Below are 13,254 nucleotides of genomic sequence, written 5' to 3'. Positions count from 1 at the left end.
CTATCAGTCAGGTAATTTCTTGCATTAGATATGTTTCTATTCTGGGGACTGAAGGCGCGCACTTACATGTGCTTACTAAACCTGTTTATTGACTAAAGGCACATTAATCTCTGGGCAAAATCCCTTATTTTTGAAAATTGTTTCATTTCCAAATTCACAATTGAGAGAGACACTAGCTGAAGAATAAAATCATATATACTCTACAGGCATGCATTTGAGAAAAATATACATACAAATTGAGAATTTAGAAGGAAAGAAAATGCAACTGAACCTTCAAGTTTAGACTTTGAAAGGTGTTATTGAAGGGAAAAATAAAATAAGCAGAACATGTTTGATAAAATAAAATCTAAATCTATACATGTACATGTACATATTTTGAGGAATTGATACAGATGTAACAAGCAGTAGAAGGGAAAAAGTAAATGAGAACTCAACGAAACACAAGGAAAAGCTAAGGAAGTGACCTCGTACTTTGAAGAGAACTGCAAGAGTTGTCTTTCGGCTTCTCTTCTCTTAGAGGAACTTGGGTTCCCACCGGTCGTTAATCCAGTAACCAGTGCAAACTTCGGGGATATGAGAAATTGTCTGATAATCTACACTTTGTTTATCCAAATTCTGTACTTTGTGCATTAGCTCATTGGACATATCAAGGAACCCAAGAAATTGAAGTCCGGTCAAGTTTTGGATGCCCGAAGGCAACTCCTGCATCAGTTTACAACCAATTAATTGCAGATATCTGAGACTAGGCATTGACTCCTCTTCCACTCTCATCCATTTAAGTCTTGTTAATTGCATTAGCTCTAAGCGCTGGAGTTTTTGGAACCCTCCAACCTTGAAACATAATGTCTCCCCTTCATAAGCACCATAGAGAGTAAGTGATACCAAATTGGGCAAATGTCCGAGGGAGCCTATTACGTTCTCATCTTCTCTCAACCTACTATTGTCCAACCGTAACATTCTCAAGGATTGAACAGAGTGTGATGTCACCCATTGTGGTACTCTCTCTAAACGCCCATTCAATCTCAGACGTGTGAGGAATTCAAGCTTTGGAGAGACGGAATGTTGGAGATCAAGGATCTCATCTTCTTTAATACAGGAGATGGACAACTGTCGAAGGTTGGTCAACCTCAAGAGGGAGGAGAGCAACTCCTCTCCATCTTGTCTTCTCAGCTTTGTGATGCATAATTGCCGCAACTGCACGAGGTTTCCAATTTCCCTTACTATCTTATAACAATCTGCTTCTATATTAGTCAGATTTTCCAAGCAAATAAGCTTTCCAATTCCAAATGGACATTTACAACCCCAATTTGCATACTCATTTGAATAATCACCCCATCCGCCTAACCAAAGAGAACGGAGTTTTCTTTGCTTTAGAATTTCCACAGGCAACTTTGTTACATTGGTTCCTGTCAGATCTATAACTTCAAGGTTTTGAAGCTTCCCAATAGATTTGGGAATAATTTTAACTCCAGTTCCACTGAGATTAAGGTACCTGAGATGAAATAGTTTGAAGACTTGCTTTGGGATGTTGTCCAATTCAGCTCCATGCAAATCCAACACCTTTAGCAACTTGGGATCACCACTTAAGAACTTGGATAAAAATGTAGTTGTGAGAGGATCTTCATACCCAAATATTACCACAGACCGAAGACACTTTAAACTACTAAATTCTTGTGGATTATCAGTAAAGTTATGGATTGCTAGGTGTCGAACTTTTTTAGGCCATCTTGTGTAATATCTGGTGGCTACAGTCGTGAAGTCCTGCTCTTTGGATTTTGAAACAATGATTTCACGTAGAAAATCATGGAGACCACATGTATCCAATCTGCCATCGGTCAATGTGGATTTAACTTGGATTAAGCTTCTGTTGATGAGTTCTTTCATATATCTCATAGCAACATTGGTGGATGTCATTCCTTGTTTCTCTTCTACAAATCCTAGAGCAATCCATTTCAGAAGTATATATTCCACATTAATTGGATAATCTTCAGGATAGATGCTTAGATATAATAGGCAGCTTTTAAGATAGTGAGGCAAATCATTGTAACTAAGTAAGAGTACCCTTTTGATTCTGTCAAGTTTACCACTGCCATCTGCCTCACCACCAAAACCATGAAGAATCATCTCCCATTCATCTGTCTTTTCCTTATCCTTCAAAGCCAAAACACCACCTATTGCAACAATTGCAAGCGGTAGGCCCTCACATTTTTTCAGAATTTTTTTAGCAACTTCTTCTAGATTTGGAGGACAGTCATTGCTGTGAAATGTTCTATTGCAAAACAGAGTCCAAGACTCTTTATCAGAAAGAGGCTCCATCTTATAGACCGAGTCAAGTGATCCTAAACAGGACGCAGAAGCTATATCAGCTATTCGTGTTGTCAATACAACACGACTAGTGATATTGCAGTCAGGCAATAGACATTTAATAGCTTCCCAAGCATCTATACTCCACATATCATCAAGGACAAGGATGTACCTTCTTTCTCGGAGGAAGTCTCTGACAAATTCACTCAGCATAATATCATCCATGGATTCCACTCGGCGAGGGACCGGCCGTCTGATTTCGTTGTACAACTGTTGGATCAGGTTCTTGATGATGTCACTGAACTGAAAATTTTGAGAAACAGTTATCCAGGCATGGCTCTGAAATTGTTTATTCACTGCAGCGTCATCGTAGACTTTTTTCACCAGGGTAGTCTTCCCAAGTCCCCCCATTCCGACAACCGAAACTACTTTCAATTGGGAATGATCATCAAGGATTTTTGAGATGAGCTCTGCTTTTGGCTTATCAATCCCAACAAGTTGAGCTTCTTCAATGAAAAGTGATTGAGAACGAATGTCAAAATCAGCATCTGCATGTCGGGAAGAGCTGAAGCCTCTTTCTTGAGTACCATATTGGGACTGGTACCTCCGATGCCTTTCTGAAATCTGTCCAACTCTGGCCTTGATGTCTTTTATCTCCAAAGAAATTTGATGGCGAGCTTTTAGATTCTTTATTGAGTTATAGATCTTTCCAACCTTGCCATAGAATCCATCCTTGTAGCCACGAGCAAAGCGGAATGTAAAATCATCGAGAACATCCTCTGTATCATAAGCAACTTCTCGAACCTGCTTTAGCCATGCTCGGAGTTGAGAATCATTGTCTTCCTTTGCTTCAGCTTCTCTGAGGAAAGCCTTCATGCTCTCGAGTTCATCTTTGATGAATTGAACATCTGATTTAAGCCCCCCCAAAAGTGTGATCTCTGGGGAAAGCAAGGTTGAGAGCTGGTTAATCAAAAGACCTGCAACACTCTCTGCCATGATGCTCAATCAAATTTCTCAAGAGTCGGTTTTCTTATCAAAAGAATTTTGAGAGTTGTTCCAAATTTCTGAAAATATGCTGTTTTTCTTTTTTTTTTCTTTTCTTTCTTTTGTAGTATAGAGGATGTGGTTTATATGAGCAATCAAATTCTAGAATTTTTTTGAATTTGAAAGAATAGCTATTCAAGAATGATTTGAATTTGGGAACATGTGCATTTTTTTTGGTAGTATAGACGATGAGTTTTATTTGGCACCTATTAATGCGCTTTACAAGCAGAAAAAGCAAGGCTCGCATGCTACAATTAATGAAAAGGGCAGTTTTTTGTTTTCGTTGTATAGACGATGAGTTTTACTTGGTCTTTGATCAATTATGTAATGAGTTCTAAAATTGTCCCCTTCATATCTTTCCAAATAAGAATAATCTTTGTATTAACCAATTCCTAATACAACAAGAGAAATAAATATTTCACGGATTTCTTTTAACCAACCATTAGAGGTCTTGGATTCTTATCCTAAGCCGACAGGCCAAGACTTCACGGTAAAAGGAATGGTTATGATGCTGTCTCTTCCAATAATGCAAAGGACAATTAAGTAGTCTCCATGGTCCATAGTCAAAAGTTTCCCATTAATTTTTGCAAGTGGCTTTCCCTGTACAATATCTTGTAAGGTCAGCAATTAGCTGGACATGACATGGTTGCCCAATGGAAAAGGAAAAAGAAATCAACTGCAGTTACCAAATGCTATGAACCTTCGGATCAATGATCATGATAATATCAAATCAATTTACTCTTTTTAACAGTTTCTCATAATTGTTGAAATTTTTTTTTTAAAAAATGGCATTGAAAAGGGACAATATATCACTGGAAAAGTTATTAAAATTAAATGTGCCTATATTTCTTTAAATGACTGAAAAATGAGATATATACAGAAGTGGTAGATAACAATTGGAAGAGACTCATGCCACTAGTGCAGTGAATCATTAGTTTTAGTGTCAAAGATGGGCAAATTACGCTTTATTTTCCTGTGGTTTTGTATTTTTTTTTACATAACTTCCCTATAATTTTAAAAGCTATATGTTGCCCCTCATAGTTTGAATTAAAGTGTCAAAATGGCGGAATTTACAATGCATAACGGAGTCAACTGAAATATCAAAAATATCACTATGTAAAATTGAAAATTATTTATTAACCACAGGGGGTTATGTATATATACTGAAAATCATAAGGGAGTTGTATGGTAAAACACTAAACCATAAGGGGATTATATAATAAAATATAAAAATCATACGAGGTTAGAGTGTCATGCATATTATGTTTACTAGGTGGTTTTCCCTGCGCAAGGCGCGGGTGGTGCCTAGGGGTGGTCTGTGTTTGTTTGATGTATGAGGAAATTTTTTGAGGATAGAATTGGTCATAAAAATTGAGAGGGAGCTATGAAGCATATATATTTGAGGACAATAACTTGTTAATTATTTTCATCAAATATCACTGAATCATCTAACATATTAATATGTTAACAATAACTTGTGAGGGTACCGAAGGAGGAAGAGGCAATTCATAGCGGTTTGGAGTTTGAGGCTCAGCAGCATCAGGAGTTTTTGGTAGATTGTAGTCCAACCAATCTGAGTTTAGACTGGTTGGTAGCTTATCTACCGTCAAAAGAGTTAAATATATACATAAAAGTTGTCTTTTTACATGTCTCTTCCAAAAGTCATAATAGGCATAGTTAGTGGTGTAGATGGAATCCACACTACATTTGTGCTCTATTGGTCGCAAAAACAAAAGTTGTTGTGTGAAGCTTACTGAGACTGTTCTTCATCATCTGATTTTGCAGTTCGCTGTTTTTTTGGTGGACTTTCTGTTATTTTCAGTGAAGTCAAGAACCAGTCATCAACCTTAGCTTTTGTGGATCCTTGTGCTCTGTTATTTGGTGTGACTGATGGTGTTGCAGTGTCTTGTTCATTTTCAATGTCCATTGGTTCTTGCTCGTCTTCTGCATTTGTTCCTTCTGTGTATTTTTGAGCACCGCTGGTTCCTGCTGCTCCTGTGAGTTTGTTACTTCTGTCGGCTAAGCGGATTTTGTGAGCAACTATAGCTGTGTATTTTTGAGTTGCAGAAGGCTCAAAGCTATAGGGGGCCTTTTTTATGAAGCAGATAATGGTGTTCTCACTGATGCATTCTTCTATAGCTCTATAAGGAATGTTGTTCTGCAGTTATGCAACATACGTTATTGAGATGGTTTATTGTGTATTGTGTAATGATAAGCTAAACTTGATTTGCAATGGTAACTCATAGTTATGATAGTTACCTCTGATTCCTGTTGCTGAATTTCTGAGATTTTATATGGCAAAAGCTGCTGAGCATCTTTTCCATATAGATCAAGTGTAATGTTACCGCTCCAATCCGCGAAATCAACAGTTATTCTTGGTCTGATGGATATAAGAGTAATTTGATTACATAAATGATTAGTTGTTAGTTAAGGGTTAAATATCACATATATTACCTTGCTATAACATGGTTACGACTTTGGCAGGAGAGACAGGTGATTTTATACTCAGGTGTGCTGCGAATGGATTTGTGATAGAAAGGGCAAGCATGATACCAGAACTTTTGGCTTCTGTCCAGAAGTTTGGCTGTTCCCTGTATCCAGAATGCTTTTTTCTATAACAAAGGGAATGGTATTTGAATCAGTTTTTGTAGAAATTTTAATCGAATAATTTGATAGTTTAAACAGGTACACGTGTAAATGTGTATGAACTAATGTTTACCTGTGGAGCAGTCACAATGGCACTTATATGGGTTATATCTTCTGCATCTGGTGGTGGAAGAAGTTCCAATGGGCTCTCGTATGTTTTTTCAGTAATGGCCTTCATGATTGCCTCATTATTTTCAACTGCCCTGTTGTTGTAGTTTATGTGCTAGTATTAGTATTGTGACTGGTAGTTGAAATGTATTTTATTAGTTTATTGAGTGCTTACCATTGCCTCAGAGGTGGACCTTCTTGTATTGGTGGGTTGATTAGGATGCAGGAGGCAAATTTTGTCGAAAGAGTTAGAGCTGCAATTATGTTTGTTTGTTCTTGTTAAGACATGTTAATGTAATTTTTTATTGTATCAAGTAAGGTGTTAAAAGTTCTTACTGCCGTATGATGTCGCCTTAACTCTGAGAGCTGCTACTAATGGCTGAGTGTGAATTGTTTCAGCAATTATTTGTCCTTCATCAGTCGTATGCTCTCCCCAGAGTGTAAGGATGATTGCCATTGAACTGATACAAGAAAGCTTTTTGTTAGTAGTTGTGATGGACTTGTCAGTAGCTTAAAATTTGTTTTTGGTATCATACCTTTGATCTGCGATTACAATGTCTCTGATTGGAGTTGTTCCTTTGGTTGATTGCGGATTGACGTGGATAACAATACCAATCACATCTGCATTTAGTTTTATGAGAGTTTATGGAAGACATGTAATTATTATTGCTGAAATAGAAAATATTACCTAGATCAGAATTAGTGTCAATCTGATGACAGAGTTTTTTGAATGGAGTGAATTGGTAGAGTGGTGGAAGAAGTGGTGGTTGCTGTTCATCCAGAGGTTCCACAACAGTTGAGTTATCAATAATCATAGTGCATGTTTTTCGCTCAACAGTGAAGTCATCATCTGCGTACTGAAGCCTTGCATTTGAAACTACAAATCGCCTATAGATCTGAAAGTGATTTCTAAAGAAGTCGATGTCTGAGCCGTAGATGAGAGCATCAATTTTGTTTGCCTAATTAATGTAGTAATATGAGTATTATGTATGTAGCAGTTGCAAGTTCAGTATTAAAGCTGTAGTTTTAAGTGTGATGTACCTTGTTGTCGGCCAGAAGTAATTTCAGATATCTCCTTCCTTTTTTTGATATCTGAGGCTTTTGTTTGTCGATGACTTGAACTGTAGCTGCCCAATTTTTGATTCCAGGGAGCAGCTCATCAAATGTTATGAAGTTCATTGGTCACAATCTGTAGACAGTTTTAATATCAAAATAGAAATTAGTGAATACAAAGATGAGTTGAAGTAAGATTAGAATTATACATTGTGGAATATGTGCGATGAGTGAATTGCAGATAGTAATGAGCAAATGGTGTTCTTAGAAATTGAAATCAGCACAGGTATGATGAGTTAATGTCAATGATAGAAAAAAAATGCTGTTGGAAAAATGCAAGCATCAAAGTATTGATGAAGTATTATAGCCGTGCTGATTCTAAAATTTCAGTATAAACTATGTTAGGTGTAATATTATCCAAGCTGACATCAGAAAGAGAAGGCTTGATCAACATTTTGACAGATTTGCTGTTTCTAGCTCTAGAAAGAGCTACGTAGAGTTGGCCATGAGAGAAGACTGGCTCACGAAGGTAAACCCCAACATAATCTAAGGTCTGACCCTGAGCCTTATTTATTGTCATGGCGAAGCATAAACGAACTGGAAATTGCATTCTTTCAAAAGCTATTGGACAGTCTGGGTCACTATCTGATTTGAAACATATTCTGTGCAGGAAAACTTCTTTTCCTGTGAATTCACCACAGCTGATGACTGCCTCTATTATATTTGGTCGTAGAGATCTACACATGAGCCTTGTCCCATTGCAAAGGCCTTCTGGAGGATCTATGTTTCTGAGTAACATGATCGGAGAGTTTGGTTTTAGCAGTATTTTGTGTGGAGGGAAACCATTTGGTGTAATGCTGTTAACAAAATCTTCTAGGATAGCCTGCTGAGAAGTGTCTGCTATTTTATCTCTGCTAATGTATTCAGAAGCATTCCCTGAAAATTCTTCTATCAATGCACTGTTGATGTCGTCGACAAAGTCATTTTTAGTTGTAAGAATTGCTCGATTCGTCCATGAATAATCTTCTTTTGAACAACTTTTCAAGTCTGGAAACACTGTATGAATTAAGCTGTTGAGTGATTGCTCTTCAGTGGTGTATGGTATGAGCAGGTCTTCAGGAATTTGAATATTGTTGTTGTTGACAAAAGATTCAGTTTCGTTTTCTATACGAAGCAAATAATTAGTAAAATTGGGATCAGCAACAGCTCTCATATTTTGTTTGAGTTTGAGTTTATGCAAATAAGGCCATATAAAGGAAGTACCTGACAAAAATCGCCGCCGAAAACTATGATTTTGCCTCCAAAAAGATCATCTGTGTCCATTAAGTCTCTTAGTAGTTTGTCTACACGTTCAATTCCAATTTTGTGCATCATTGGAGCTTCATCCCAGATTATTAGCTTTGCTTGTCGAAGCAAATCTACTAATGCACTCTGTTTGCTGACAGTACTGACAGGTTGTCGAAGTCTGCACAATAATAAAATTAAGCCTAATTGCCAGTTAAAATGATCAAAACCCAATTCCAAGTACTGGAGCAGGGACTCTAGGTGTGCAATGGGTTATTTGATTCATCCTGTTCTCGAAGAGTTTGCTTGATCCTATATACCCGAATGGGATGGTTATTTTTTCACAAATAATTATGAATTTGTAGACAGGGCAAGTAGGGTCGTATCCACAGGGATTGGGTATATTTGTTTCTTGAGAAATCCAAAGTAACACATGGGGTGATTTTGTAGGAACGACGACAATCAAATAAATTCAAATAAGAAAATAAAAATAAATAACTAACTAGAAATTAAACAATAATTCACTGAACTTAGAGTAACAATAATTAAAGGCCTAAATCAATTAAAACAAGAAAAAAATTAAAAATAAAATAAAGTAGGCAACTAAAAGTCAAATGGCAATTCACCAAAATCAAGGTAATATTAATTAACGATCTAGCCAAGAAATAACTTCAGCAAAGGTTCACCTAATTGATCATCGATGCAAAGGCAATTCCAATTATTTATTAATAAATAGGTTATAACTACCAAACAAGCAATGGCAGTCAACCCCTCCTTACTGTGTCGGTGATTAAGGTACGCCCGTTAATCACTACTCTAATTGAGAAATAATCTTAGGTACGCCCGTAAGATTTAATTCCCCAATTGCCTTACGTATTAGAGGAGTCCTATTATAACCAAATAACACACTACCAGGGTTATTTTAGGTTAGCCCGCGTATTCCCCTGACACAAACTCAATCATGCCAGTTATCACTATTTTGAGACAATTAAACAATTACGGATTTAACGTCCCAATTGACAATAGATTATCAAATTAACTAATTATCCGGATCCAAGATAATCAATTAATTAAACAATCATAAGCACTGTAACCAGGGAATATGCGAATATCAATAAATAAAAGAAAAAGGTAAAATTAAATCGATCTTACAATTTTAGGCGAACCAGAGCCTCCGTTATCCCTCGGCTAGATTGAGAAAATTAGCTCATATTCGATGCGAAAAACCCACAAGAAATTGTAAAGAGAGCCGCGGCCATTGTCCCTTGAAATTGGGGAAATTCAATTCGGTTCCAATGTTTGAAAAGATAGCAAACCTACAGCAATTGATTCTATGGTTTCTACTTGTCCAATCATACGAGAAGGAAAAGGAAAAGCTACTTGAGCCCACAAGGAAAAGTCAAAAGACTAAGCTAAGAGGTGTTTCTGCCATTCTTTGCTCTATTCCTATCTAATGTCTTCAAGGCTGCGCGGCGGCTCTCCTTCCAGAGAGGAAGAAGCCTCTCCTGTGCGGTGCTCCAGCTAGGAAAGGAACCAACCCTTCTTCGGTTTAGCCCATGCCCAAAAGAAAGGGCCCAAAGATTTTTCTTTTCCAAAATTGCCCCTGGGACAAGCGCTGCTACTTGCACTCCTTTTCTGTCAAATTGGTACTTGTTATCATATTTTTGTTCTACTCCCTGAAATAAATGCCAAATACTAAAAGTGAGTAGAATCCAACAATTAATCCACATCAGGTTAGATAATAGGAGAAATTAATAATAAAATAATTGAATAAATCGCAACCTATCAATTCCCCCCACACCTAAATCATGCTTGTCCTCAAGCATGAGAACAGTAAACAAACACTAATATTTGACAGTGGCTATTGCCCTATCTACCATATTGCCAAGACACCAAGAAAAACGTAGATCGAGTCTCAGTGATCCAGATCCAAGAAACATCATTCCGGCTAGCTTCTAAACCACAAACTCCTCCAATTTCAGGTTAACTAATCTAAGAAGAAGGAATGACGCACAACATTTGTCAGCAAATGGTCCAACTATTAACCAAAATTTCAACATTAATTTCATAAATCGGCAAGCTGACTTTCATTATACACTAACACAACTTTCACTTTTTTATTACATATTTCTACTTTTCTCTTTTTATTTTTTATTTTTTTCTTCTTTTTTTTTTTTTGCTTTTCTCAATAGTAACAAAAAGACTTAGTCGCTAGCCATTAGAGCCTTTTAACGCGAACTCCAACATTTGCCAGATAAAGGAGTCCGGTTACTCAGCTTCTATCGCCACGTGATCACGTACTCATAGCAATTACTACTTTTTGACGCGAGAATCGACACTTTTGGTGAAAATCCCCGGTTACTCGGTAGTAAATACTAGTGGAGTACAGCCAACTCTTATTCACAGCCAAATAACACCAAAAATTCAAAATAACACGAAAATCAAAAGAAAATTTGCAGCTGCTAGCCTCATTTTCAAATATGGAGAACTAAGGTCAATAACCGGACCAATTCACATGAAAACGCCAACAATCATTCCCTATGCCTAGAAAAGTTAACCAAAAATTATAAGAGTATAACAATCATCGATATTCACCAAAGAAATGTTTTTGGATTCAACCACATTAACTCGATACCCTTTTATTATTAAAACTTGGCAATAGCAGGAATAGAGGCAACAATCCACATCAAACTTGGCAGAGCTAGACAGATAAATGACAAAAAGTAAGCTGAAAACAAGACAAATAAAAAACTAAAAAAATATATATATATAATAAAAGAAAAATATCTGAAAACTAAAAACTAGAAAAACTAGATAACTGCTCCCCCCCACACCTAAATCCTACAGTGGAGGTAATAAAGTAATTAAAGTGAAGAGAACAATGAAACTTCCCTCTCGAGTGACGAAGGGATAGGCGGGAACGGTGGAGGAAAACCGATGTGGCGGAAGTATGCACCCAAGTGTTGAGACATCTTAACTCAATTCAACCAGCAAAATGCAAAACTCTGTCCATCCAAAATCTCAACAAATGGCTCCAGTTGGCCAGTTACCGTTTGAACTCAAAATCAGCGATAGCAGTGCAGAAATTAGACAGTAACAAATCAATAAAAACATTTAGCTCTCACTCAAACAGTCACCCAAATAGCAACCTAAGTCAGCAGCCAATTTGGCACCGACTAATCACTTAAATTGGACCGATGCCAATGAGTAGATTCAAGTGCCCTCGTGCCACCCAAAACGTCAACCAAGTGAAACAAATGGGCAGAGTATTCTTCAAATTGTTAACTTAAATCCAGTCAACAACCAAGGCAGCAAAACAACCTCTAAAATAGTGCAATTAGCAACCCTAGCAATTCAATCAGATGCACCCAACTGGAACAAGCAATGTAAATGGCATAGAAACCTCCCAATTTAACAAACAAGTGCGATATTTCAGCTCACCCAAAGTCCCAACAAATGGCTCCAGTTGGCCAATTAATTGCACAATTTCACCCAACCCAAAAGAAATAGCAATTCCAAGCGAAAATAGTCCGACCAGTACCACTGATGGAATTCACCAATTGAGAAAATAAACTCCAACCGTCAACAACATTAACTATTGAGCAACCCAGGTAGCACCAATTAGTTATTAAGAGATTGGGGGACAAGTTCCAATTACCTCCACCTTGGACGACAACCAAATGAAAGGGGACAGTAGTGGGTGGCGTGCGCAGGCGAGGTGGGTTGCGCGCGACTGTGGAGACCAAGCTGGAGGCGAAAGTGGAGCACTGGTGGATTGGGCTGCGGTGGAAGAAAGTAGCCGCGGTGACAATCGCGGCGAGCTTAACCTGGGCTTCGTGAGCTAATGGAGGTGGCGCGTCGAGATGGGGCTGCGGATGAGCTGGAGGTGAGTGGGGCTGGAGCTGGGATGGAGGTGATGGGCCGCGGCGTGCGAGGTGGACTACTGATGGCGCGAGTAGAGATGAAGCTCAAAGTGCGCAGCGGTGACGAGGTGCAACGGGCCGCGTGCGCGTGGCCTTCATGCGGAGTCGTGGACAGCCGTGCGTCGCGGCGGGCAGGAGCGGGAGGTGGCGGATGGAAACGGCGGCGTGCGCAGACGAAAAGAAAGAAAGGGCGAACAGGGGCAGCAGGGAAGAAAGAAAGAAAGAAGAAAGAAAGAAAGAAAAAGAAAGAAAAGAAAAGAAGGAAAAAGAAAGAAAAGAAAAGAAGGAAAAAGAAAGAGATTTTTTTTCTTTTTTTTTTAGAAATTTAAGCTACGGTGAAAAGGAAAAAAAAAAAATTTTTAGTTTTTTTTAATTTTAAATTAAAATTTTTTTTAATTAAATTTTTTTCCTATAACAATTGCAAAACTCAACCTTTAGCTCTCTGACGAAGGCACGGAATGAGAACGGGGGAGCTCTCTGACCTTGAGCTCTTCATGGGTCATGACACGGGCACGTCATGAGGGCAGGAATCCCTTCTGATGATTCTGACCGTGAACTCTCTAGACGTCATGATGCGGGCGCGTTATGACAGAAAGACACCTACAAATCATCAAAAACGAAAATTGAAACCCGAAATTAGTCAAATTCAAGGGAAACATATTTATACTATCACACGAAATCAAAAAAAATAATTAAAAGAAATAATTGGGTTGCCTCCCAATGAGCGCCTTTCTTTAACGTCTTTGGCTAGACATTGAACACCACTCTTCAATCTGGGTGTGACTCAGTTTTCCTGGAAATCGGTGGCCCTCCTCCAGGATCCAAATAGCCTTTGAGGACAGCCTCCTTTCTTAATTTTCTACTCCTTTTCACCTCATACAGTACTTCCATC

At 38.0% G+C, this 13,254-nt stretch overlaps 2 protein-coding genes across 2 annotated transcripts; both read right to left on the bottom strand.

Annotated features, from left to right (window-relative positions):
• Positions 1-513: 513 nt before the first annotated feature.
• Positions 514-3,300, bottom strand: LOC113751325 (disease resistance protein RPM1-like). Its single transcript, XM_027295292.1, has one exon. It carries the CDS (start codon positions 3,298-3,300, stop codon positions 514-516), a length of 2,787 nt encoding a protein of 928 aa, XP_027151093.1.
• A 1,798-nt stretch (positions 3,301-5,098) lies between these two features.
• On the bottom strand, positions 5,099-7,281 carry LOC113751323 (replication protein A 70 kDa DNA-binding subunit B-like). The gene is made up of 9 exons (XM_027295290.1): positions 7,144-7,281; positions 6,791-7,061; positions 6,639-6,723; positions 6,439-6,563; positions 6,278-6,356; positions 6,068-6,197; positions 5,803-5,960; positions 5,608-5,728; positions 5,099-5,506 (listed from the first exon to the last, which is right to left on the bottom strand). The coding sequence occupies exons 1-9, from the start codon at positions 7,279-7,281 to the stop codon at positions 5,099-5,101; spliced, it is 1,515 nt and encodes a 504-aa protein (XP_027151091.1).
• Positions 7,282-13,254: the final 5,973 nt, after the last annotated feature.

Source organism: Coffea eugenioides, chromosome 11 (genome assembly GCF_003713205.1).
Source record: "Coffea eugenioides isolate CCC68of chromosome 11, Ceug_1.0, whole genome shotgun sequence".
In the NCBI taxonomy this organism is placed as follows: domain Eukaryota; kingdom Viridiplantae; phylum Streptophyta; class Magnoliopsida; order Gentianales; family Rubiaceae; genus Coffea; species Coffea eugenioides.
The sequence above is the reverse complement of the archived record's forward strand: the minus strand, read 5'-3'. Positions and strand labels throughout refer to the sequence as shown.